At 29.2% G+C, this 27,162-nt stretch overlaps 8 protein-coding genes across 8 annotated transcripts; 6 read left to right on the top strand and 2 right to left on the bottom strand.

Moving 5' to 3' along the window:
- Positions 1 to 3,174: 3,174 nt before the first annotated feature.
- GO595_010837 (Archaeal ribosomal protein S17P) lies at positions 3,175 to 3,642 on the top strand (the record flags this gene model as incomplete). Its single annotated transcript, XM_067913560.1, has 1 exon — positions 3,175 to 3,642. The coding sequence occupies one exon, from the start codon at positions 3,175 to 3,177 to the stop codon at positions 3,640 to 3,642; it is 468 nt and encodes a 155-aa protein (XP_067769575.1).
- A 746-nt stretch (positions 3,643 to 4,388) lies between these two features.
- On the top strand, positions 4,389 to 7,613 carry GO595_010838 (Kelch motif family protein; the record flags this gene model as incomplete). Its single annotated transcript, XM_067913561.1, has 1 exon — positions 4,389 to 7,613. One exon carries the CDS (start codon positions 4,389 to 4,391, stop codon positions 7,611 to 7,613), a length of 3,225 nt encoding a protein of 1,074 aa, XP_067769576.1.
- A 499-nt stretch (positions 7,614 to 8,112) lies between these two features.
- GO595_010839 (Plexin repeat family protein) lies at positions 8,113 to 8,916 on the bottom strand (the record flags this gene model as incomplete). Its single annotated transcript, XM_067913562.1, has 1 exon — positions 8,113 to 8,916. One exon carries the CDS (start codon positions 8,914 to 8,916, stop codon positions 8,113 to 8,115), a length of 804 nt encoding a protein of 267 aa, XP_067769577.1.
- A 1,454-nt stretch (positions 8,917 to 10,370) lies between these two features.
- On the top strand, positions 10,371 to 13,262 carry GO595_010840 (regulator of nonsense transcripts 2; the record flags this gene model as incomplete). The annotated part of the gene is made up of 1 exon (XM_067913563.1): positions 10,371 to 13,262. The coding sequence occupies one exon, from the start codon at positions 10,371 to 10,373 to the stop codon at positions 13,260 to 13,262; it is 2,892 nt and encodes a 963-aa protein (XP_067769578.1).
- Positions 13,263 to 14,502: 1,240 nt separating this feature from the next.
- Positions 14,503 to 15,252, bottom strand: GO595_010841 (histidine phosphatase superfamily; the record flags this gene model as incomplete). Its single annotated transcript, XM_067913564.1, has 1 exon — positions 14,503 to 15,252. The coding sequence occupies one exon, from the start codon at positions 15,250 to 15,252 to the stop codon at positions 14,503 to 14,505; it is 750 nt and encodes a 249-aa protein (XP_067769579.1).
- An 876-nt stretch (positions 15,253 to 16,128) lies between these two features.
- Positions 16,129 to 18,243, top strand: GO595_010842 (DNA repair helicase XPD; the record flags this gene model as incomplete). Its single annotated transcript, XM_067913565.1, has 1 exon — positions 16,129 to 18,243. One exon carries the CDS (start codon positions 16,129 to 16,131, stop codon positions 18,241 to 18,243), a length of 2,115 nt encoding a protein of 704 aa, XP_067769580.1.
- A 221-nt stretch (positions 18,244 to 18,464) lies between these two features.
- GO595_010843 (Flavodoxin-like fold family protein) lies at positions 18,465 to 19,208 on the top strand (the record flags this gene model as incomplete). The annotated part of the gene is made up of 1 exon (XM_067913566.1): positions 18,465 to 19,208. The coding sequence occupies one exon, from the start codon at positions 18,465 to 18,467 to the stop codon at positions 19,206 to 19,208; it is 744 nt and encodes a 247-aa protein (XP_067769581.1).
- Positions 19,209 to 22,743: 3,535 nt separating this feature from the next.
- GO595_010844 (RuvB-like 2) lies at positions 22,744 to 24,099 on the top strand (the record flags this gene model as incomplete). Its single annotated transcript, XM_067913567.1, has 1 exon — positions 22,744 to 24,099. The coding sequence occupies one exon, from the start codon at positions 22,744 to 22,746 to the stop codon at positions 24,097 to 24,099; it is 1,356 nt and encodes a 451-aa protein (XP_067769582.1).
- Between the last annotated feature and the right edge of the window lie 3,063 nt (positions 24,100 to 27,162).

Genomic DNA, 27,162 nt, shown 5'->3' on the forward strand with positions numbered 1-27,162 from the left:
ATGTAAAGAACTCAGTCGCTAAAAAGTTGTTAATGGAATGCATAACATATGGCATTTGAATTATCATAAATAAGCCATAGATTAATGAGATAATTGTCGCAAAGATAAATAAGATAAAGTTCGATCGTTCGGAAATACGATTTGATATTAGAAATACTAATGAGATAAACGCTAAATAAAATGGATAAATGAAACTACTCCCATAAAACCATTCTTGAAATAATGAGTCTGGATTTACAATCGTATTCGTATATGAAAAATATAAAAATCCAATAATGATCAAATAGATTGGAAATAAAATGATATTGAATATTGAAAAAAAACATATCCATACAAATCCATTAATATTAACACATAAATAACTAAAGGTCGAGATAAAAAATGGTATTAAGATAATATGAAGAAGAGGATGAAGAAAATATTTGAATTTATATGTCATTGAAGGATTAAAATAACATGTAAAAAATAAACAAATAAAGATAAATACTAGTATGATGGAGGTAACTATCCATGTGTCTGTAGAAATTATCCTCGGCGAGAGATATGATAAAATAAGAGATGAATAAAAAATGGGATTTTCGGATTTATCTTCATTTGTAGGTTCAATCATGGGCGAAACAAAGGTGAACACAATGGTAAGAAGATTAATAATTATGGAAAGAACTGATAATATGATGTTGGTGCAATGGCAATTTTGGAGAACAGATGCAAAAAAAAATAAATTCCAACGAAAACCATAGTTGTTGGGCTTAGAGCTCTTTATTGTGCCCTTTGTTTCTTGGAATAAATCCATAATTTCGTTTCACAATTTTTTGTGCTGTTAATTCTGACAAACTTTTCAAATACAAATTCAAAAATCTTTGTGCACATTGGGAAAAGATCCAAATTCTTATCATAAGCATTATCTTATATAAAATGCTGAAATTTTTTAATGACTTTATTTTGTTTAAACTTTTTAGTATAATTTAGTTTTTGAAAATTGGTTATTAAATGCAATAGTTAATGAGAATTTGTTTTGAAACATTAGGGATTCTATTGTATACACTACTTGAATTTCATTATTTTCTTCAAAATGATATTGAGTGAGCAATCAAAAAAAAAAAAAAAATGAAAAAAAATTTGATGACATTTTGAGTCCATAAAAATTTTTTCTTCATTCTTTACGCTTCATGTTGGAAAACGAAAAAGTAACCCAAAAGAATTTAAATGAATGGGAAATACTACAATGGATTAAACATATAATATTTGGCTTAAACCACAAAAATATTTCCCAATCTATAATTTCAATAATAGATATTTTTGATTATAGTTACCCCCATTCTTTTAATTTAATGATTTGCAAAATGATATATTCATTGTTTGAAATTAGGGTTAATGATCCTAAAGTATTTTTATTATTTTTGAAAAATCTAGAAATATTTGAAGAAAATAATCAAATCAAACCTCATATAATTGATGTTTTCACCAAAATTTTACTTCATGAAAAATCCCAAGAATCATTTTATCTTGTTGCTCGAATGATTGAAGAAAATTATATTGAAAAATTTAACTATCAAAAAGATCCATATTTTATTCATTATATGTCGGATGAAGAAATTCAAAAAATTACCTTTTTCGAATCTATGAACCAAATTCAAAGAAACATTAAAGAACTATCAAAGAATGATTGGGAACTTCATAAGAAATTAATTGAAGAAGGAAATAATCCAAATGATATTGCAAAAATAATTCGAAATGATGAAATCGAAAAACTTCAAGAAATATCATCACAAGCAAATTTTGACTTTGATCAAAAAATTGAGTCATCACTTTATGAAAGATGTTCTTTTATTAACGATTATATTACATTAATTGATTATGCAGCATTTTTTTCTTCAGTTAAATGTTTTAAATATTTACTTATGAATGGTGCAAATGTAGAAAATACAAGTAAATATGCAATTGCAGGTGGAAATGAAGAAATATATCATTTATGTGAACAAAACCATTCATCATTTGAAAATACTCTTGAAACAGCAATTCAATTTCATCGAAATGATATCTTTAAATATATTTTTGAAAATAAAATCGAAAATTTTGATGATTTAGATGAATTTGGAGAAATATGTGTTTTAAGTCATAACTATGAACTTTTATCATATTTACAAGAAAATGGAATGATAATCACAGAAAATATAATTGATTTAACAGCAAGGGATGGAAATTTATATCTCGTCAAACATTTGCTTAAAGAGAATCCAATGCCGCATGAAATTTTAATTTTTTCAGCAGAATCTGGGAATATAGAAATTGTTAAAATGTGTCTTGAACAAGAAGGAATTGATATTAATGCTAAAATTATTGATTTGTTATATTTTATATTTATTTTAATAATTTAATATTTCAAAATAATAATTGGAAAATTTTAAAAATATTTGATACAGCACTTATGAAAGCATCTTTTTTTGGTTACATAGATATAGTTAATTTGCTTCTTGAACAAAAAGGAATTGATATCAATGTTATTGATATTTATTTGTTTACTTTAATATTTGTCTTTTTGTTTTAGAATTTTAAAGTAATATTTGGAAAAGATTTAAAATATTTAGAACAGCACTTTGTAATGCATCTTGGATGGGACACACAGAACTTGTTAAAATACTTCTTGATCAAAAGGGAATTGATTTCCATACTGAAAATACTTACTTGATTTTTTTTCTATTTCAAAATAATATTTGGGAATTGTTTTATTGATTTGGAATAGCACTTGTTTTGGCATCTTTAAGAGGTTATACAGAAATCGTTAAATTACTTCTTGAAAAAGAAGGAATTGATATTAATGTTAAAGATATTTATTTGTTTTATTTAAAATTTATTTTAATAATTAGATATTTCAAAATAATATTTGGAAATTATGTAAAATATTTAAAACAGCACTTATGTATGCATCTCAATATGGGTATACAGAAATTGTTAAATTACTTCTTGAAAAAGAAGGAATTGATATTAATATTAAAGATCACAAGTTACTCAACATGTAAAAAACTTAATCCTAAAATAGCTAAATTACATAATAAAGTATTTATAAAAATTTTTATAAAACCCAAAAATGTATTTGAATTTTTTGTGATTTTAAACAAACATTGTTAATTATTTCATGCGACCGTTTATTTTCGGTTTTGGTCCGTCCTTGCAATGTCTGATATCCAAACAGAACGAGCTTTCCAAAAGCAAAAACAAATTTGCCTTGCCTCAAAGAAGTATCGTGGCGCTGATAAAAAGCCAAGGTATACAAAGAACATCGGTCTTGGAATCACTACACCAAAATCTGCTATTGAAGGAACTTATATTGATCATAAATGCCCGTTCACAAGTGATGTTTCAATCCGTGGCCGTGTAATGCGTGGCGTTGTTGTTTCTACAAAAATGAAAAGAACAGTTATCGTTCGTCGTGATTATCTTCAATACATACGCAAATACAAGCGTTTCGAAAAGCGTCACACTAAGATCCCAGCTCATTGCAGCCCATGCTTTATTGTCAAGGAAGGTGATATAGTTCAAATTGGTGAATGTCGTCCTCTCTCAAAGACAGTTCATTTCAACGTCATCTCTGTTAAGCCATGCGCTGTTGGTGCTGACAAGAAGCAATTCAGAGTCTTCTAAACAATTTCAATAATAATAATTTTTGCATTGTTGGTTTTATCGAGTTATCTTATTGCAAAGATGTTTTACACAATTTCTTAAATAAGTTTTAAAATTAAAAAATGGATATTAAAAAATATAATATGGCATGTTTTAGATATCTTTAGAGTTAAATGTTATCCTCATAATATATTGTAGAGTTTCATAAAGTGCTTATATGTTTTTCATTTGTTATTGAGATAAAGCTTTCCAAAATCGATAAAGGGGTTAATTTTTCCCGCAAAAAATTTGAATACAGAGAGAAGTTTTTGAACACATAGAAAAACTTGAAGGCCAAATCTTAGCAATTGAAATCGACACAAAAAATCTGTTCAAACCGGAAAGAATTGAATACTTTATTTATCACACACCGCTAACAAATTTGATCTGAATTACGAATAAAGATATCTCAAAATTAAAAAAATAAATATGAAATAAGATATGTTATTCATTTACGTTTAGACATGGGGAAATAAATTTTTATTAAAAAGATGTTTAAAAATAATATCTAATTAATCAAATCGAACTTATAACATAAATAAAAAAACTCGCTGACCGGGAATCGAACCCGGATCACAGGAACGACAATCCTACATGATAACCATTACACTATCAGCGACTTACATTTTTTAATGTGAACATACAAATAATTTTATTAAAACAACAAAAACGAATAATTACAGTCTACAGTTCATCACCAAACTGTTTACAACCGTCAATTTGAACAAATGGCATCAGTTATTGCCTTTCTTCGAACTGGCTATCCTGCCAAGTTCAAACATCAAAATCTAGTTTTAGGGAAGACTGTCTCATACATTGCCAAGGCCCTCCCTCTACAAAGCGGAGAAATGCTCGCGATCAAAACGCCATCTTTCATACAGCCTTTAGACGACGACTTTATCCCAACCGACTCATATCCGCAGCTCATGCAGCAGCTGAAGACCCCCGACCCCGATTCATTATCAAAAGAATATGCGTTCCAGATATTGCCCAAGTCCGACAAGGACAACTTGTTCCTCATCTTCAACGTCGTCAACGAGAACAACATCAAAATGCCCCTTTTCACAGTGGAATTTAACTATCCAGAATTCGCAAATAAAACAGGTAAAGACGTCTTCAATCATGTCGTCGACCAGTTCGGGCTCGAAATATCAAACCCACAAGTGCTCATAGGTAACCAGCCATTAAACCAATCTTTAAAGGCTTATGACATATTCAATAAGGCTAAAGTATCCACTCTCCAATTCACATGCAAACTCGAAGAAAGCGCTGTCAAGATCATTAGTACAAGAGAACGAATCCTAAAAGAGCTATACGATACTGAAACAACATATTGTATCGCACTTAATGCACTATATAACCATTTCCGTCAAAAGATGGCCGACCTAAAACTCATCGACGAAACTAAGATGAATCTGATCTTCGGCCAACTTCCTAAGATGATTAATTGCCATGCGAATTTTCTGTCAAATCTTCAAAGAAACGGAATCACTTATTCGTCCATCCTCACCGAGACGTTTATGTCTTTTTCGTTCAACTTTATGGCGTCACAGCAATACATTGTTGACTATGATAAAATCACTGAAATTGCGGGAACATTACGTGAAGACAAACGAATGTTAGAGATAGTTAAATCCAATCCCTACAACTCTGTTGCCAGCTTAACGAATCTTGACTTCAATGGATATCTGATTATGCCTATTCAAAGGATGCCACGTTACATATTATTAATTCGCGAACTTATTAAATATACACCGCAAAGTCATCCGGATAGTGCCACTTTACCTATAGCGCAACAAACCATTGAGAAGATTACGCATGAAATGGAAACAGCAGGAGAAACATTTGATCAACGTCAACAAGTTGTCGATGTAGTATCACGACTTACTAAGCAAATTAATTTAGTTACTGAAGATCGTCGATTAGTAAGTCAATCAGTTGTTAATATTATTCATCCACATCGTAGTCGTGGTAATTTATATTTATTTAATGACTCGATCTTATTAACTAAAGGTGTTGAACCAGAATCACCAAAATTATTTTCATTGTTAACTATATTAAGTTTCTTACCTTCACGTACCGAGAAAATCATTGATTTCCAATATCATGAGAAATGGTATTCAGTCGAATTCCAAAATGAAGAGATTAAGAATACATGGCTTGATACATTTCAAGAGAAACGGAAAGCAATGTTTTTAGTTAATGAGAATAAGAAGAATATAATCCATTGTATTGAAGTCCGTAATCAAGGAGTATTACCTTCTATATCAGATATGTCATCAGTCATTATTGGTGATGTAATATATTTTGCAGGTGGTAATATCAGTGGTAAAGTACCAACTCCTTTATTAACTTATAATATGTCAAGTAAAATAGGGCAAATAGATAAAACAATATCAGTTAAATGTTATTCTGCTGAAATGGCATTATTAAATAATAGGATTTATATGTATGGAGGTCAATCATCAAATGTATTAACACTTGAAGGGAATAAATGGAAGAAAATATTACGAATACCAAAAAATGAATTATTTGCTCGTGAATTTCATTCAATGGTTTCTAATAATGAAGGTTTATATATATTTGGTGGATTAATTAAGAAGAAAGATGAGGTTACAAATACAATATTATTTTATGATCAAATTAATAACTCTTTAACTAAAATCCAACAAAATGAAAATGCTATTAAACCTCCTCCTCGGAAATGTCATTCGGCTATATTTTATAAGAATTATATGATAATATTTGGTGGTGATGATGGTAAAAATATATTCGATGATTGTTGGGCTTATTCTATAAAGAATAATAATTGGACTCAAATTAATTTAACTGGTAAAATTGTACCAAGGACAATGCATAGAGCAGTTTTGGTAAATAGATTTATGTTATTAATTGGAGGTACAAATAAAAATAAAGAAAATATTCCAATAATTTCAGTCGATTTGGAAACTTGGCATTGTAGAAGAATTAGATTAGAAGGGAACTTAATTAAAGGAATTTCAAGATTTACTTGCCAATATATGCAAAACGATGAAATTGTTTTGTTCGGTGGGTACGATTGTAAACTTGAAAATCAATTAAACTCATTCTTTATAATGAAAATCCCACAAAGAATTGTTGATCCTTCTGAAGCACCTCCTCCAGGTGAATTAAAATTAGCTGCAAAGCCTCAACAACAACAGCAAAATGTTAATGATAATAATAATGCTTTCGCAACTGTAAGAAAAAATAATTTAAAGAGAAATAATATTCAAATTAATATGACTGAAAAAGCTAAAAATGAAGAAAAAAGAAATTCTTTGAATCTGAAAAATAATAACAAACTAATAAGTGATGATAATCCTTTGGCTGGACTTAACAGTGTACATTTAAAGCCTGTAAATAATATTCAAAAATCTAATCAACAACAAAGCAACAATAGTAATAACAATAATAACTTGAAATCTGAAATTGAAAGCGTACAACTAAAGAAAGTCCCAACAAATCAATCTAAAACGCCTTCGTTTGGTGGGCAACAACAAAAACCAGCTACAAATACTTCACCATTCGGTCAGCAACAAAAGACGACTACAAACACATCACCATTCGGCCAACAAAAACCAGCTACAAACACATCTCCTTTCGGGCAACAGCAAAAGCCAGCTGCATCAGCAACTAATTCTCAGTTTGGCCAACAGAAATCTGTTACCACATCAAACTCCACTTTTGGGCAAAAAACCGCAGTGAACCCACCCCAAAGACAACAAACCGCTGTCCAGTCAAAGCAACCGCAGAATTCTGGTAAACCGTTTGTTCAATTGAAGCCGGTACCGTCACAGCCCCCGCCAAAGCCTGCCTCTGTTTTCGAACAAAACAGAATGGTTTTCGCTGGAGCAGATGACCCACTGAAAAAGAAGCCTGTTAACACAAACAAAACATTCAAGGATAAGATAATGATGTTCGAGAATAAGTGATAATAATAAAAATATGTAAAAATTATTTAGTGGAAAATATCATATTAAAATTTGTGCGTATGCATTTTCTTCTTGTTGAACATCTGTTTAATCACTTATGAGTAACAATTGTTATCTGTCACTATATTTTACATTAAATAACTTATAAATAATATATATTGTTAAACACATATTTGCTTTAAATTTACAATTATAGAATCCTGAAAAATTTATCAGATACATGAGAAAGCAGTTCATTAATTAAGATATAATAATATATATATATTCTTGAAGATTAAAGAACTCATTCACTCCATTTTGTTCATTTACGGTTAAAGTTTTTCAGAATTTTTTTTGGTAAATAACAAATGATATATTATATCAAGTAAATATCATAAATTATCACCATCAGTCCGTTTTCATATAATAAGTTCTGTGATTTCCTAAATAAGTTCTTTTGTACTGTTATATATGAGTTACTTCAAAACAATTTTGATCAAATGTTAGCTATAAAAGTTATTTATTGATCTGGGATTGTGTCATATTCTACTTTGGCTTCCTTAAGTTTCCTTAATGCTCTAAGGCATATTATCACACCGACAACGAGTATTGCGGCAACAACAATTCCAACCACCACACGAACTGCTATGATTCCGCCCTTCGAGATGATACCTGTGCACTTCTGATCTTCTGTGAATGACCAAGAATCGCAGCTTCCGAAGAGTGGACCGAAAGCATCGCCTTGAACACACTCTTTTGTGGAGCCACACCAACCACAGCTCTTTGAAGTGTTTGATGAGACGCATTTGAGGCACCAAGAGTTTGATAAAGCTACGCAATAATCAGTATCACTTTCCAAGCGTGGCCATGGTAATGGTGTAGGTGGAATAGGAGCTCCGCATTTGGCATTGTTCTCGAAATAGAAATCAGATACATTGCATTCGCCTGTAATAATAACTGACGAACTCATACATTTATTGGAGGTTCTACACCATCCACATGATCGATCTTCCTGATGAACAGTGCATTCATCGCATGTTGTGTATTTATCACAGCCATCCATAATTGGTATTGGTTTGGGTGTAGGTGGAAGAGTTGGAACTGGTGTTGGTAATGGTTCTCTAGAACAATCTTGATCTGGACCATAATATAAATCACCTGTAGGACATGTTTCATTTCCCGCTAGTGTGATGCATTTCTTTGAAGAACGGCACCATCCACATTGACGATCAGCATAATGTGAAACGCAAAGTTGGCATCCGTCTGCTGTATAAAGAAGATCGCAATCAGAGGCAAAAGCAATTGCCACAAGTTGGAACAACATTTGGAATGTGGGTTCAATGATGTCGGTTAGCCTTCAGAAATTTTCTATTGTTTATCTAAACGGTCGATAAAACAACAAGCAAAAGATCTTGAAAAAATCTTTTCAAATGAAAAATATAATGAATAATCAAATAACTACAAAAATATTCAAAATAGGAAAATCTGAAAATGTCATCTAGAGTAATAATATAAGCCTGTACTTTGTAGAAATTCCATAAAAATTGATTTTAGGTTGCAACGATGAATTAAGTAAAGTATTCAATGATAAAAATTGACATAGAGATAGTCGTGAAGGAATCAAATTTCATTGATATTATATTTTTTTTGAATGAAATATGTTACAGAAAATACAAATGATCTACCTGTTCACTTCAACAAATGATAAACAAAAACGAAGAATCAAATCAAAATAAATGAGAAATATTAGGGAACATTCGTATATAATTTTTATAAATGAACAACTTTTGATTCATAAAAAAACTGATTAAAGCAACAGATTCTTCAATATTCCATTTCTTTTTTACAGATTGATGAAAAAAAATCTTTAACGTTTTTTGATTTTACATACTTTACAAAATAAACTATTCAATAAAGTTTACATACAAAATGTTTAATGTTTGATATACCTACCCAGAAATTCTTAAACTAATGCTTAACATATGACAACAATATAATGTTACATGATCTATTTAAATTCAGGGATAAATCTTTGGTTTGGGTTCTCAATTGAATTCGATATTTGTTCTTTCACTTGTTCACGCAATGCTTGGATCGTTTGACGTGATTGCCTTATAAAATAGTCAATATGAGGTTCCGTTGCCTTGAGCATAGGATGAATAAAATCGTGAAATATCTTTTGTGCAAATTTTGCTTCTTGTAATTGAACAGTAATTAAAATAATGCATTTAATTAAATACCAATATCGGATATAATCAGAGACAATAGTTTCTAATATTTGGAAAATTGAAAAAAACATCCAATATTTAATCCATTTTATTTGAAGATCATCATCACCAAAAATCACCGCCTTATAAGAATGGTATGCCGGAATTATAAATGCTATTACAAAAGATAGGAATTTAAGAAGTGGTAAACCAGAAGAATTCTTCTTTTTTTCCATCAATTTTTTAAACGTACAAATATTTTTTTTCCTAAAAATTCATTATAAATCATTAATTATAGGATCTTATATTTTTTTGTTTCCTTTTTAAAATAAATTTTTGATTAATACGGAAATGTTTCATTAATTGAATTATTAATAATTTAATTTTTTTTATTAAATATAATTAGTATTTTTCATTATATTTAATAAAAGAATTAGTTAGGTTTTTTGTTGGTTGTTATTAAAACAAGTTATTATGTTTAGAAAGTAAAAAAGGTTCGAAGATTTTGCAGATAAAAGCGTTTTTAATATAAAGAAACTGACAAAAAGTGCGCTTTGAAACCCGGCCATAAATGTCAGCAACAATTCCACAGGAATTTTTACGGCCCGCAGAGGAATTGCCTCTTCGTAAAAGGCGGGCAGAACTATACCGGAAATTAAGAGAAGAGAACCAAGCAGTTTTTGAAAAAAGATCTAATAAACATAAAACTGAGCTTGATGATTTATTCGGTGATTTTGAGGACGAACCAGTTCACGAACAAGCCCAACCAATGAAAGGTGGAAAACAAGCATTTCTTAAAAATATAAAAACATGTTATCAAAAACTTGCAACAACTAGTTGTGAGACTGAAAATGCCATAATTGCGCAGTTAGGCCAAATACAACTCACGCGTTTTATGCAAGAAGCTGTTACCAATCTTATTTCAGCTCCTATCAAGTTTGTTGATATTCCATCGTATGTTCATATTTGTTCAATTCTCTATCAAAAGTACAAAGACTTTTTAGACAATTTCCAGCCAAAACTTATCGAAGAAATCAGTGACAAATCAACTCCACCAAATCGACGCCGAATATTATTATGTGCCTATGCAGATCTTTTAATTGTCCATGTTCTTCAAAACGTCACCTTCTTTAACCGTATTTTTCTTAGTCTTGTTAACACCGACATCAATAGTCATGAATATGCCAATTATCCATACATCTGGAAGATCATAACCTATGCCGGTGGTGATCTTTTTGGCATCAACAGAGGTGAAAACACTCTTTTTGATGCTATTTTTAAGCCGTCCGAATGTATTTCTCCAAGTTTACGAAAAGTGGTTTCATCACTTTATATTGATATAGTTGATCAACTTGAGAAATGTGCTAAAGAAGGCATGGAAGCACGAGACGAAGCTTATAAATTATTAATTTTACATGGCCGAACTAACACACGACCAAACTCATTAGCAAATGAATGTAAAGAGAAATATGATAAGTTATATCGAATGGCCACAGGCTTTTCTATTTTAATGAAACGAACAGTCGAAAACTATTGGAAAGAAGAAACTGATACTATCGAATTCACGACGCCTGATGGCATTGTAGCAATTCCAGCACGATATAGCGAAATGATACAAAAGCATACGAGTACAGTTCCAACGAACAATGAAACAGATACATTCTATACACAATTAGCGAATATGGATGAGCGCTTAAATGAACAATTAATGTATACATTACCACAAATCAAACTTGAGCTTGATCGATGTTTCTCCGTTGAAAGTGTTGATGCCATTTCGAAACATTATTTAACAATTGATTCCAAAGAGAATAGAGAAGAAATCATTAATTTGTTTTCTACAATTTCACGTAACAAAGTTAATCAAGCACCATATTATGCACGATTCATTGCTAATATATCACAAAAGATACCCGAAATTGGACAATTAATATCCTCTAATTTAGAATCAAGTTTCATCAGTTATGTCCATGCACAAAACAATTCCAAGAAAATGATTTCATTCATACCGAAACTTCATATTGCACGATATATCTCTGAGTTAGCCAAATTTAAAGTTGGCATTGATTCATATTTCAAATGTTTAACATTTGCATTAAATCATTTCAGAGGTAAAACAGTTGATATGGCATGTACATTAATCTTTAATGCCGGGAAATTCCTTAATAACTTAAGTGATCGAACACATATCCAAATATTATCAATTATTGAGAAACTTAAATCACTTAAATCATTTATCTTTCAACCACATGTATTATTATTAGTTGATCAAGCAATTGAAATGTTTGAACCCAAAGGAAATGAAGAAGTTAATCCAAATATTAATGAGCCAATCTATAACAAATATCAAGCATATGCTATACATGTCTTCCAACAAATATATACAAAAGGATATATTAGTAAAGCAATTAAAACAGTCGAAAAAATGTGGTTATCAAGTAACGTAACACATGTTGATCAAGCATTTGTTATCCAATTAGTTTTAGATTTACCGAATTATTCAATCGAACAATTAAGTTCACTTGCAACTTTCGTAAGTCGTTTTTCATATGATTATCCAGAGTTTGGATTAGCGATTAGTGACATCTTACTCGAACGAATTCATCGTGGTATTGAACGAGATAATATCTCATTTAGACAACGTCAATTATATGAAATCCGATTTTTAGCCGAGTTAATCATACAACAAGTTATCCCATTAGAAGTAGCGTTTACTACAATTACATTAATACTTAGTTTGAATCAACCAGATCCTTTAACATATTTAATATCGATTAATAACAAATATAAATGTGTTCAACCGAATACTAATGACTTCTTTAAAGTCAAATTAGTATGTGAATTACTTTCATCATTAATTGGTGTTATATGTAAATCATTAAAAGATTATAACATCCAAATGATGGTACAACAAGTGTTTTATCATTTACAAATCTTTTGTTTAATACGAACTCCAATTCCATCCGAAACGGCTTTTAATGTTAGTGATGTAATTGAATTATATGAACGGAAATATAATAATAATAATCAATTAAATACATCTTATAAAGTAAAACAAATCGAAAGTATTAATGAAACTGTTCGAAGTGAATTAAATAATGCAAATGTTAAATTCATTACTTATTCGCCTTATACAATTAAACCATCGATGGTTAAAACACAAGTGAGTCATCAAGTCAATTTTAATTTGTCCGATGATGATAGTGATAATGAAAGTGAATCAGAAAACGAATTCGATGAAGTCGGTGAAAAGAACTTCTTAAGAGAATTAAATGAGTTCAAAGAAGAATTCCAAAAGAATAAGAAACAGCCAAAGGATATAACAATTCCAATCGAATTATTGTCGAATTCAAACGTGCAATTAGGGCCTGAAGATAAAATGACGATTTATGGGCCGCCGGCAAACTTTAACGTGTGCGTCCCGCATAAAGGAAATAGTTCGCATATAATTTCGTTCAAATAATAAATAAAACACTCAGTTTCTTCACTTTTGTCATTTTTAGTTTATGTCAAACGATTTAATTAATAAATGATAATAACAAAGTGTTATATGACGATCTGATGCTTACATAGGTTATTTAAAGAAAGCTAATTCACAAGAATCTTGTTATAACAATAAATGATTGGGAACTTCTTAAGAAGTATATTAAAGAAGGAGTTAATCCAAATGAATGAAATTTTTTTAGGTATTTAATATATAAATCAAAAAAATTTGAAAATGAAAAAAAATTCTCAAAATGAATTTTTTCGAAAAATTTTGAGTAAAAAAAATTTTCAATTTTTTTAATATTTTTCAAAAATTCCAAAAAATCAAAATTTTTGAAAATTTCAAAATTTGCAAATTTCTCAATTTTGACAAATTTTTGATTTGATGCAAGAATATTAAACTACAAGTTTTAAAGAAGATTTAATTTACTTAAAATTTTTTGATTTTTAGTCAATTTTTTGATAAAGGAAATAATCCAAATGATATTGCAAAAATAATTCGAAATGATGAAATCGAAAAACTTCAAGAAATATCATCACAAGCAAATTTTGACTTTGATCAAAAAATTGAGTCATCACTTTATGAAAGATGTTCTTTTATTAACGATTATATTACATTAATTGATTATGCAGCATTTTTTTCTTCAGTTAAATGTTTTAAATATTTACTTATGAATGGTGCAAATGTAGAAAATACAAGTAAATATGCAATTGCAGGTGGAAATGAAGAAATATATCATTTATGTGAACAAAATCATTCATCATTTGAAAATACTCTTGAAACAGCAATTCAATTTCATCGAAATGATATCTTTAAATATATTTTTGAAAATAAAATTATTGAAATTGATAATTTAGAAAAATTAGTGAAAAAATATATTTTATTTCATAATTATGAAATTTTATCATTATTAGAAGATGAAGGAATGAAAATTGATGAGCAAATCATTAACAAATCAGTTAAAGTTGCTAACTTATATTTCGTCAACAATCAATTTGGTGTTAATTTATAATATGTAAAACAGCTCTTACTCTAGCAAAAGTAAAACGTTTCACCAAAATAGTAACTACTTCAGTCCGTGGACGGAATAAATTAAGTACTTTAAAAGATAAAATTTTTGATATTATTATATATGTTTTCCATATAAATAAACGATTATGCAAATAAAGATTTAAAAATTTATTATCTTTATATTAATATTTACAAAATAAAAACATTAAATTGCTTCTGGAAGTGAGACATCCAACTTTGCAAAATTGAGCTCATTAAATCCGCAGTTTTCTTTCATATCTGGAATCTTCATTTCGACAAATTTCCTAAACATGTCGAAAGGAACACTCTTTACGCCACTGAACCTTGGCATTTTCATAAGTTTCCCATTATATCTAAACTGTAAGAAATAATCCTTATTATTTCTAGATTTCCTAAGCTCAACTATTATATAAGATCCATAAGGTGGCCATTGCGTTATTTCACATCCAAGATACCCTAAGAAAGCAAGGATATTCCCATCATGTGCTGACCAATGAAAAAACTTGATTAACGACTCACCATTCACTCGTGAAATCATTTCATTTAACATTTCAGCAGCTGAAAAACTGAAAAATAACGGATAAACCGATTCGTGCCGATAAACATAAAGCATTTGCTGTGTTCTAAGGTGAACAGCAGCATCAATTAGCTTATGTGTAATGTTAGGAGGGAGCTTAAAGCCTTGGCATCTAGCTGAAGTGGCTGCATCATTAATATGTTCCCATTTGGTTCCATATGCATCAGTCATGATCTTAGTAAGTGTCTCGTTGTAAAGACCAATGGAACTAAGATAACTTGGTTTCTTTAATTCTTCCATCCGTTCTTGAAGATTAGGACATATTGCTGATGCTCGACGCCATGGATCATAGTTTTTATCGGCTGTGTTTATAACAAGAGGACCATGGTTGGGATAAAGTCCATTGGCAAAATTCATTTGTGAATGTAATGTTCTTAGTGTGTATGTTGATCGAAATTTAATAACAGAGGGATTATAATTGGTAGGAAGAAATTTTAGTTGATTTATGTATATTTTTCTGATATGTTCCCCAAGCCGTTGGAGTGCATCAGCACCTTTTCCGATTAATTGACCAAATTGACAATTTCCAAGAAAAAGAGATTTGCCATACGAATTGGAAATGTGAACAGAATTATTTAACTGGAAAGATTTGAATTCTGCATTGACACATTTCCATAAATTTGATATTTTTTTTGGTATATGTAATGGTGTTCGAGCTCCATGTCTTGAAACTAAGTGTACTTGAATTAGGTCAGAGTTATCCCTATCTTTGTATGAAGGATACGGAGGCTCACAAAATGTCTGATCAAAAGAGAGTAAGGTAAAAATCAGCAGCATTTAGCAATTCACAGCATATGCAAATTTTTTCACTTAATTTACAACGCAGCTGCGTTCAACTGAGCACCTGACCGTTTATTTATAAATGTTCAAATGTTTTCTTATATTCTTTGTTATTATAGTTTTTCAATAAAATAAATTCGTTTAATCAATACCTTTTTCATTTATCTTCCATAGATTTTGAAAAAAAAAAAAATAAATCATTGCATTTAATTTTTCTTAACATACTACTATAACAACAACTTTTTTCCTTAAAAACATACAATGTATAAGGGAGAACATTCATAATGTATAATAATAAATATATTTTCTTAAATTATAACACGTTTTTAAATCAATTTATTTCAAGTTTATAATTTTTCACATAACATTTCAGAAACAATGTCTGTAATAAAGATTTATGATTTAAATGTGATATTTCCTTTTCCAAATTTTTACCCAGAACAAGAGGAATACATGGGACAAATAAAACTTTCGTATGATGCATCAGGTCCTTGTTTACTTGAATTACCACCAGGTCTAGGACAAACAATCTCTATATTTTCTTTAACACTTGCTTATATGGCAGAACATCCGAATGCAGGTCCTTTTGTTTATTGTGTAAATTCTGTTAATGCAGCAGATCAAGCATTAAAAAATCTTAAAATTGTACACAACGCCAGACTTCAAATGGCACCTACCGAATTTGACACAGAGTTCAAAGCTTCAGCATTTTTACCAAAGACAACAGCATGTATTAATCCAAAAATTACAAATAATATTCCACTTGAGTGTACCAAAATGACTTTTCCATGGTCAGAAGAAATATGTCCATTCTATGAAAATACACCACCCACTCTTCCTAATCAAGTTCTTGATGTTCAAGAAACCATTCAATTTTGCAAAGAAAATGGTTGTTGTCCATATTTTACAATGCGACGTTTATGTCAACAATGTAAAGTTATTATATGTTCTGTTGAAGATCTTATTCATCCCCGTGAAGGTGCTTTTTTACGAGATCTTTTACCAATCACATCTATAATCGCATTTGATGACATCAATACGATTGATGATATTTGTTGTTCATCAATGAGCTATTATCTTAACAAAGATATCCTTAATCGCGCTGCCAAAGCATTTAAATCCATCAAAGACATATTTAAACGGTCGCAAGAGAGGGAAGCCGAAAAACTTAACGAAGCATATTTAAAACTTAAAGAAGGACTTCATATTAATGATGTTGAACAGATGTCACCTAAGAACACAAACGTTTTTATCCATCCTGTTTTAAGAGAACATCAATCACATCGTTATATTCCAGGTTCATTACGAAAACCCGAAATCTTTTTTTCTAAGATCCATAATTTGTTACATTATTTTAATGATATTTTCAAGAAAACAGATAATGAGAAATATACATCTACACAAATGTTATCTGAAATTACCGAAAAAATTTTTATTGAACCCGAAATGTTACATTTTATGACTACGCGACTTTCATATTTATTTATTAATGAATGTTTAACAGATTTGACAAATTATATATATCTTTTTTCATTTTTAGATTTTTTAGCTGTACTTTCAACATATGAAGATAATATCTCAATAATTTATGATGTTGTTAATCCGAATTATACTGATGATGTCACAAAATGTAAAAGCGAAGATTATAAAACATTACAATTAAAATGTTTAGATGCATCATTAGCGTTTTCACAAATATTACAATTTAAACGCATTGTGTTAGCAGGCGAATGTATTTCACCATTAACAATATATTCACAAATATTAAACTTTGAACCGATATCAATGGTAAATTATTCCATTACTAACTATCGAAGTATTCATTTACCATTAATAATTTCGCGTGGTACAGATCAAATAAAACTTACGTCTACAATTTCTCTGAATAAAAACCTTAACGGAGTAAATAATTATGGAAAACTTATAGTCGAACTTTGTAAGGTTGTACCTGATGGAATCATTGGTTACTTTCCTTCAATGCCATTCTTACAAGAAATTATTGGGTTTTGGAATAAGTTTGGTATTCTTCAAACTATTTTGGATTATAAACTATTGTTCATCGAAACTTTAGATCGTAAAAAGTCATCTTTAATCGTAGACGACTTTAAACATGCAATAGATAATGGTTACGGCGCAGTATTATTCGCTGTAGCTGATGGAAATATCACGAAAAGTACGCAGTTCCCAGGAGCTTATGGAAGAGCTTGCGTTTTGTTCGGATTTCCTGAGCCTCAAAACATCGATTTGTCAGTAAATAGAAGAGCGGAATTTCTGGATCAAAAGTTCCAAATTCCAAAAGAAGAATTTCATTTGTTTAATTCAATGAGAATTGCTTCGCATTGTACTTCTGGATTGTTATGTTCCAAAGAGGACTATACAATGATAGTATTCGCTGATATGAAATATAAAGAAGTCGCCGACGACGCAAGATCTGTAATGCCAACTTGGATATCGAATAATATGAAACAAATTAACCAAAGCGTAGATGACTCAATCGATCAAGCAAAGAATTTCTTCTTGGCAATGTCTCAAAAAAGACAAGAAGTTCATAATAAAAATATAGAATAAGTTATAACTTTTCATAATATATATAAAAATTTCTATGTGTGAAAACACTTTGAGCGTTTTAACACGGTGCAATTTGACAGCATAAAAAACATAAAATTTTTGCTTTAGAAACCGAAAAATTTGAAGGAAAGAGGGAGTTTTCCATTCAAAAAGTCGAAGGCTGATGACTCAAAAGTCAGGGGTGCCCCGTATATGTAAACTATCTCACTTCACTTTTGAAAATGAAATATCTCATCATCATAGCTCATTGTGACCCAAATAAGAATGCAACAGCATACAGAATAGCTAACTGTGCTAAGGAGTCATTATTGACAGCTAATCATGAGGTTAAAATAACTGATCTTATTTCAGAAGGATTTGATCGAGTTGCAACAATGAATGACTTTAAAACAATACCTGATCGAAATAAATTTAATTACATAAGATGTCAGTTGCCTGTTGAGAATTTATGTGATGAAATTAGAAGGCAACAAGAACTTATTAAATGGTGTGATCATGTTATTGTTTTTGGTGCTATGTTTTTTTACCGCTTTCCTGCATGCCTTTATGCTTGGATAGATCGCTGTTTTACATTAGAATTTGGATTCGCTAATTCTAATACAATGGATAATGGGCTATTAAAAGGTAAAAAAGCGTCGTTCATTATAACTACTGCGGGTTCCGAATCACATTTTCTTTCAAGTGGTTATTCACCACTTGAATCATTGCTATACTCAACAACCTATGGATTGCGCTACTGTGGGATTGAATGTACAAGATCGATGGGATATTTCACTGCAAATAAACCTGGCACTGTTGATAAAGAAGTTGAATGGATTGAAAAATTTAAAAAAGCAATACTAAAAATTGATTCTTGGCCACTCCTCCCTGTGCTTCGTGGGAAACCTAAAGATGGTGAAAAGAATGAAGCTGAAATTTTTGCGCAACTTGATCCATTACGTTTTGAGGAAATTCTTTATGAATAAACAACATTTCCCCTCAACTCAACTACATGGTTTTGCATATAAAATATATTTATAGTGTTTGCACTAAGCGTTAATTTGGGTTAAGCTTTCTTGTGTTTTTTTAGCCAAACCAAAATTATCGGTTTTAAATAGGGAACCGTTTAAGAATTCGTTTATTAAATTTGGCGCCATTTTATAAAATTGATTGAGTTACATCTCAAACAGAAATGGAATATGTAAAAAGGTTTATCCCAATCGTTTATATAAAAGGGATGATATACTCAATTCAATCACACCCTTTATTCGAACTTTACACAAAAACTTGTATATTCATTGAACCATTAATTCTTGCAATATCATCTTATCTCATTATTGAATTTTTCCCTCGAGTTGCTTGCGAGTATAGAACAATACATCCAACTGCTAGACAGAGAGTTAATAAGTATACTTTGTTAATTACCATTCTTCCATTTAATGCATGCATTTTAACAATGGGATTAATTAAACATCACAAGATAACATCAGTAATATTTACCTTCTCGTTCATATCTATTGGAATATTTTCTGTTTTCCCTGTGTTTGTATCAAAGAAAAATCTTTCATATGGATCTCTCTTTGGTATCATGGTTTATCTTACAGCTATGTATTACTACAATTATAAGTTCATTATATGTTTTGTCATAGCAATTCCAATTGGTATTGTTTGTTTTCGTCATGAATCAAAACTTGAAATTGCAATTAGAAGAATTTTGAGTTTAATTTTACTCTTTGGTTATATTGGTATTTCATTTTCCAATTCTCATAATTCACAACTTGCAAGTGCCATTGCTTCATATATTGGTTGTTTCTTGGCCTTTTTGTTTAGCAAACAGCAACCATCCAAGAACAATTTAAAAAAACAATAAAAAATTGTTATATGTATTTGTTCTACTTCACTTCTAAATATTTCAATCTCCAAAATAGTTTTCGTTTGTTTGGCTTTGCTTCCTGCTGATTTGAGATTAATTAATGATAGTAATAATATGTAAAAAAAATGTAATAAATCAGAGTTTTTCGTAAATACCTTGTGATATGGCTAAAGTTATGGTCTTTATTTTTTTTTAAAGAAATTGAAATTACACAATTTGGTTTCGTTTATCAAAAATTGTTTGTTTGAAATAAGGAAATCCCCTCTGCTTTATAGTTCAAGCTTTTGTAAAATGTTATAAAACTCATCGAAGTTTTTATTGAAAAAAAAAATGAAAAAACATTTAATTTGCGAAAGTTATTATTTGCGTGATTAAATATTCAAAAAGAGAAATATAATTTAATTATCTTTATTAAAACTATTCTTTATGAAATTTAATGATTAAAATGGTATATTAAATCCATTTGTCATTTTCTTCTTGTGCAAGTTCATAAAATTCTTTATAAACATTTTCGACAATTTCATCTTCATCTGAAAAAGAATTTTCTTTAAATAAATTTGAATGTTGTTTGATTTCTTTTATTTGCTTGTGATGAAATACAAAAACAATTATTCCGATAATTATGAAAATTGCAGCAACTGATCCGCAGATAATTCCGATTAAAATGTTTGATGATATACTATTGTTATTGTTATTATTTATTTCATTTTGATCAATATGTTTATAAAAAAATGAATACGCATAATAACTATATAAAGATGAATAATAAATTACCGTGAAATTATATGTTACATATTTCGTAGCAATATATGTTGAAAAAGGATTAAGCAGAGTTAATACATAAGATTCTATTATATAAAACGATATAGTTAGTGATTGGGAAACTGAAAAAGAATATATTAATGTTAAAGAGTGAGTTAATGTTAAATCATTTGATGTCGAATTTGTAAATATATTTAAATTTGTAAATGTATTTGATTTTAGTGAATGTATTTGATTTAGTAAATGTATTTGATTTAGTAAATGTATTTGATTTAGTAAATGTATTTGACTTAGTAAATGTATTTGACTTAGTAAATGTATTTGATTTAGTAAATGTATTTGATTTAGTAAATGTATTTGATTTAGTGAATGTATTTGATTTAGTAAATGTATTTGATTTAGTAAATGTATTTGAATTCGTAAATATATTTGATTTAGTAAATGTATTTGATTTAGTAAATGTATTTGATTTAGTAAATGTATTTGACTTAGTAAATGTATTTGACTTAGTAAATGTATTTGATTTAGTAAATGAATTTGATTTAGTAAATGGATTTGATTTTGTAAATGGATTTGATTTAGTAAATGTATTTGATTTTGTTGGTTTTTTCAAAGTAATTTTATAAGAATATTCTACATTAGATATAAGTTCATTCGAACCAAATGATACATGGGAGGTTTTCTCATTTATTTTAACAGTAACTGTTAATTGTTCAAATTTTTGTGGAATAACATATAACGTATAAACTCTTGTGCCTTGTGAAACATCATTTGTATATTTCCCATTTGTTATTTCATAATTGTCAGCTGATGCAATAACTGTACATCAGCTGATGCAATAACTGTACATGTTCTAATATTAAATGTACCTTGATGCTTTAACCCACTAATATAAAATTTCCAATTCGTTGATGAAATTTCATCCGGATTGTATCCATCACCAAGTTTAATTGTAATTTGGAGAATAGACATTTTATGGCTGAGTCCAATATGAGGATTTCCTGATCTATAATAAGTTTGTGCTGTACCTGCAATGATGTCTAATTGTTTTTGTTCTAATGCTGTTTGAACAACATTAGTAGCAATGGTTTTATATCCTTGATCATTCACGTATGAAAAATACGGATAATATACAGCAACTGTTATTGTTTCTGTTTCGTCTTCAAAAAGAATATTTGTTTGTATTTTATTATTGCTCCAAGTGCACTCAACATTTTGATACTTGTTTTCCATGTTACTATTCGGTGATTTTACAACTGTGACACCTAATTTATAGTTGTTTTGTAATATTCCAGAGTCATTAAGTGTGAACCAGATGTTTTCGTTTAATGCAAGAATCCTGTTGTTTTTTTTATTTTTCTGTACTTTTGAATCACTAATTTGGTTACTTTTATTGGACGTTAAATGGAATTTAGGAGAATTTTCATATGTATTAATTGTATGCATGTAAGAAGATGCAAGTGTCTTATGCTCATCATGAATTTTTATGTTTGTTTTATTGTTAAGAATGTTATAGGTTTTATTGAATTTGAAGAGTCGAAAAAAATCATCTGAAATTTCAAAATTCGGTGAATGAAAATCGGAATCATGCGAAACGCAAGAAGCACCTACCCCAAATACAAATAATATAATGATTTCTATGAAATTCATATCATTCTATGGTAAAACAGAAGGGAATGTCCACGCAACTTCAGTTCTTTTCAATTACCACTGGTAAATTCAAAAAGTTCATCGTTTCTATTTTTGAGAAAATTCTGAATGAAAATTGATAAGAGAAGTAGCGTTATCGACCCGGTTAGGTAAAGCAAAAGTGCAAAAACGGTTTACAACGTTCAAAATGAGGGTGCTCCAATTCGACCGTTTATTTTTATCTGACCATTTATTTGATGGAGATCCCAATAAATAAACAAGAAACAGACATAACACCAACACCACTCGAACGTATTGGCGCACATTCACATATCCGTGGATTAGGTCTTTCAGATATATTAGCACCACGTCAAGATTCGGAAGGTCTTGTTGGGCAAAACAATGCAAGAAAAGCTTTAGGTGTTGTTTTAAGAATGATCAAAAGTGGTAAAATTGCAGGAAGAGTAATTCTTCTTGCTGGACCACCAGGTACAGGTAAAACAGCATTGGCGCACGCATTATCCAAGTCACTTGGTCCTGATACTCCATTTACATCAATCACTGGTAGCGAAGTTTTTTCACTTGAAATGAACAAAACTGAAGCCCTTACACAAGCATTACGTCAATCAATTGGTGTCAAAATACATGAAGTCACTGAAGTATGTGAAGGTGAAGTTGTAGAGATTGAAATTCAGCCACCATCAGGTGAAAGAGCCCAACGTACTGGCAGTATCACATTAAAGACCACTGATATGGAATCAGTATTTGATTTAGGTCCACGTATGATTGATCAAATCACGCGTCTTAAGATAGAGATAGGTGATGTTATATCCATTGACACATCCACTGGTAATATGACACGACTTGGCCGTTCATTTGCACATGCGCAAGATTTTGATGCAACAGGTCCTCGAATGCAATTTGTGCACACCCCGGATGGAGAACTTAAAACCAAGAAAGAGACAGTCCACACCCTTACGCTCCACGAGATTGATGTTGTCAATTCCCGAAACCAAGGCTTCCTGGCACTTTTTTCGGGTGACACTGGTGAAATCAAACCGGAAATTCGTGATCATGTTGATAAGCAAGTCGAGCAATGGCAAGATGAGAAACGTGCCGAACTTATTCCAGGCGTTCTATTCATCGATGAAGTCCATATGCTCGACATCGAATGTTTCTCATTTCTTAACAGAGCTATGGAAAGTCCATCAGCGCCAATTATCATCATGGCGAGTAACAGAGGTAATACTAAAGTCCGCGGAACAAATGAAATCGGGCCGCATGGAATTCCTTATGATATGTTACAAAGGACTTTGATTATACCAACGAATACATACACAGAAAAAGAGTTAAAGAAGATTCTCATCAAAAGATGTGAAGAAGAAGACGTGACAATGTCGAAAGAAGCATTAAAGACATTAACAGTTTATGCGAAGTTAAGATCTTTAAGATACGCAATGCAATTAATTACAACTTCGTCGTTGATTGCCGCGAGACATAAAAATAAGGAAGTGATGACAGACGACGTAAATAAGGCAGCTGCTTTGTTCATAGATAAGAGTCAGTCGTCGGAGTTCTTGGCGCAAAGCTCAACATATATAACTGCTGATTAATTAAACGTGATTTTTGTCATTTATAAATACATTTTTTGTGCATTTAGAGATATCTCTGATGAAAAAATATCATTTGTTAACAATGGAACGGGTTTTACTGGTGACAATTAATGTTAAATTTATGCCTGCGATTTGTTTTTCGAAAAATAATTTAAATAAATTTATATAGACTGCAGCGAAAAACCTGTAGACCGACACTTTAATATAACCCACGATTACACTGTAGCATTATTAGTGGAGAACATATTGAGTAATATATATTTAATGAATCTTTTTTTCGATTGAATTTTGTTATTTTCCCAATATTTCTATTTTCACTCATTTTACTCAGGAGAACGTTAACACGAAAAATTCTTTTTTCTCGATTTTTTAAACATTTTTTAATTAATTCATATTTTTGGGACTAAATATATGTAAAAATTTCTATTTTCTAACAAACCATATAAAAATTTATGGTCTATCTAAAATTTTGTTGTCAGTCTATGTGATTTCTCAATATTTTAAAGAAAAATTTTAAAAATTCACATTCTGCTTTAATGTTGATATTAAAAAAAATGTGAAAACTTTATATGTTTTTTATTTGATATTTTGAATCTCAATACGTTCTATATGACATTTGTAACTAATCATAGATACATTACTTTTACTTTACTTTATTCTTTTTGAAATATCTTAACTTAAAAGAAAAAAGTCATATTGAAAGCATTATCTTATCAAAAAATTCTGGTGCTTTTTGATGTGATATGACAATATTTTTATCTGTTTGTGTTTGTATGTTAATCTTATTGTTGTTTTCAAACTGATCCTTCTCTTTCGAGTTTTCAATTTTTTGTTGAAATGTAAAATTTGGCTTATTTTCCATATGACCGAATAAACGGAATGTGCGATTATTTGTAGGTAAAAATACGAAATCAGCATTTCCACCTTCTGCACCTTTCTCATTAAGTGTTTGTATTAATTCTAAGTTGTTTTTTGATTGTGCATATTTTAATGCTGTGCTAAATCATTTGAATGATTTCCTAATATTATTTTGTAATATCAAATTATTAAAATAAGCTTTTTATTTAAAAAATAAATATCTTTTGCATTGATATCAATTCTATCTTGTTCAAGAAGCAATTTAACTATTTCTGTATGACCATTTAAAGATGCTTCAATAAGTGCTGTTCGAAATAATTTAAATAATTTCCAAATATTTTTTTTGAAATTTTAATTGATTAAAATGAATATTAAATACAACAAATAAATATTTTTAGCATTAATATCAATTCCTTCTTGTTCAAAAAGTAATTTAACTATTTCTGTATAACCTCTTGAAGATGCTTTAATTAGTGCTGTTTCAAATAATTTTTATATATTCCAAAATTTATTATAAAATTTCAAATTATAGAAATAAATTTCAAATAAAACAAAGAAATATCTTTCACATTGATATCAATTCCTTCTTGTTCAAGAAGTAATTTTACAATTTCTGCATGACCATTTTCAGATGCCCATATAAGTGCTGTATTAAATAATTCTAATAATTTTCATATATTCTTTTATAATTTCAAATTATTAATATAAATTTTAAATAAAATAAATAAATATCCTTGGCATTAATATCAATTCCTTCCTTTTCAAGAAGTAATTTTACAATTTCTGCATGACCTTTAAAAGATGCATACATAAGTGCTGTTAAATATGATTTAATTAATTTCCAAGTATTCTTTTGAATTTTCAAATTATTAAAATAAATATCAAATAAAACGAATGAATATTTTTGGTATTAATATCAATTCCTTTTTGTTCAAGAAGTAATTTAACTATTCCATGAAAACCTTTTTGAGATGCCACAATCAGTGCTGTTTTAAATAACTAAAACAATTTCCACATATTATTTTGAAATTTTAATATGTTAAAATGGGTATTAAACAAAACAAATAAATATTTTTAGCATTAATATCAATTCTATCTTGTTCAAGAAGCAATTTAACTATTTCTGTATGACCATTTTCAGATGCCCATATAAGTGCTGTATTAAATAATTCTAATAATTTTCATATATTCTTTTATAATTTCAAATTATTAATATAAATTTTAAATAAAACAAATAAATATCTTTGGTATCAATATCAATTCCTTCTTGTTCAAGAAGTAATTTGACTACTTCTATATGATTTTTATATATTGCTTTTATAAGTGCTGTTTCAAATTTATATAATAAATTCCAAAAGTTGTTTAAAAATCGAAAATAATTAAAATAAACGTTAAATATACTGAATAAATATCTTTGGCATTAATATCATTTCTCTCTTTCTCAAGAAGCATTTTAACTAGATCAATATTGCCTAGTCCAGATACAACCATAAATGTTGTCCAATATGATTTATATAATTTCCAAATTTCATTTTGAAACATCAAATTATTATATGAAATATGTAATGTTACAAATCTATATCTTTAGAAATATAATCAATTCCTTTTTGGTTAAGAAGTAATTTTATTATTTCTGTGTTGCTTTTATATGTAGCTTTCATAAGTGCTGTATCAAATTGTTTTATTAAATCCCAAAAATTATTTTAATACTAAAAATAATTCATATATAATTTCAATAAAATTAATGAACATCTTTAATATTGATGTCAATTCCATCTTGTTTAAGTAGTAATTTAACTATTTCAAATTGATTATTTTGAGCTGCATAAATTAATGCTGTACAAAATAAGTTGAGTCAATTCCAAATACTATTTCGAAATATTAAAATAATGAAACATATTTTAAATAAAGTATCTAAAGTTTATCTTTAGCATTAATATCAATTCCTTTTTGTTTAAGAAGTAATGTAACTATTTCTATATAACCTTTATAAGATGAAAATATCAGTGATGTTTCAAATATTTTATTTATATTTCAAATGTTTTGCAGAAATATTAAATTATTAAAATAAATTTTGAATAAAACAAATAAATATCTTTAGCATTAATATCAATTCCTTCTTGTTCAAGAAGTAATGTAACTATTTCTATATAACCTTTTATAGATGCCAATAGAAGTGCTGTATAAAATAATTTAAATAATTTC

Source organism: Histomonas meleagridis (assembly GCF_020186115.1).
Source record: "Histomonas meleagridis strain 2922-C6/04-10x chromosome Unknown scaffold_61, whole genome shotgun sequence".
Taxonomy (NCBI): Eukaryota; Parabasalia; order Tritrichomonadida; family Dientamoebidae; genus Histomonas; species Histomonas meleagridis.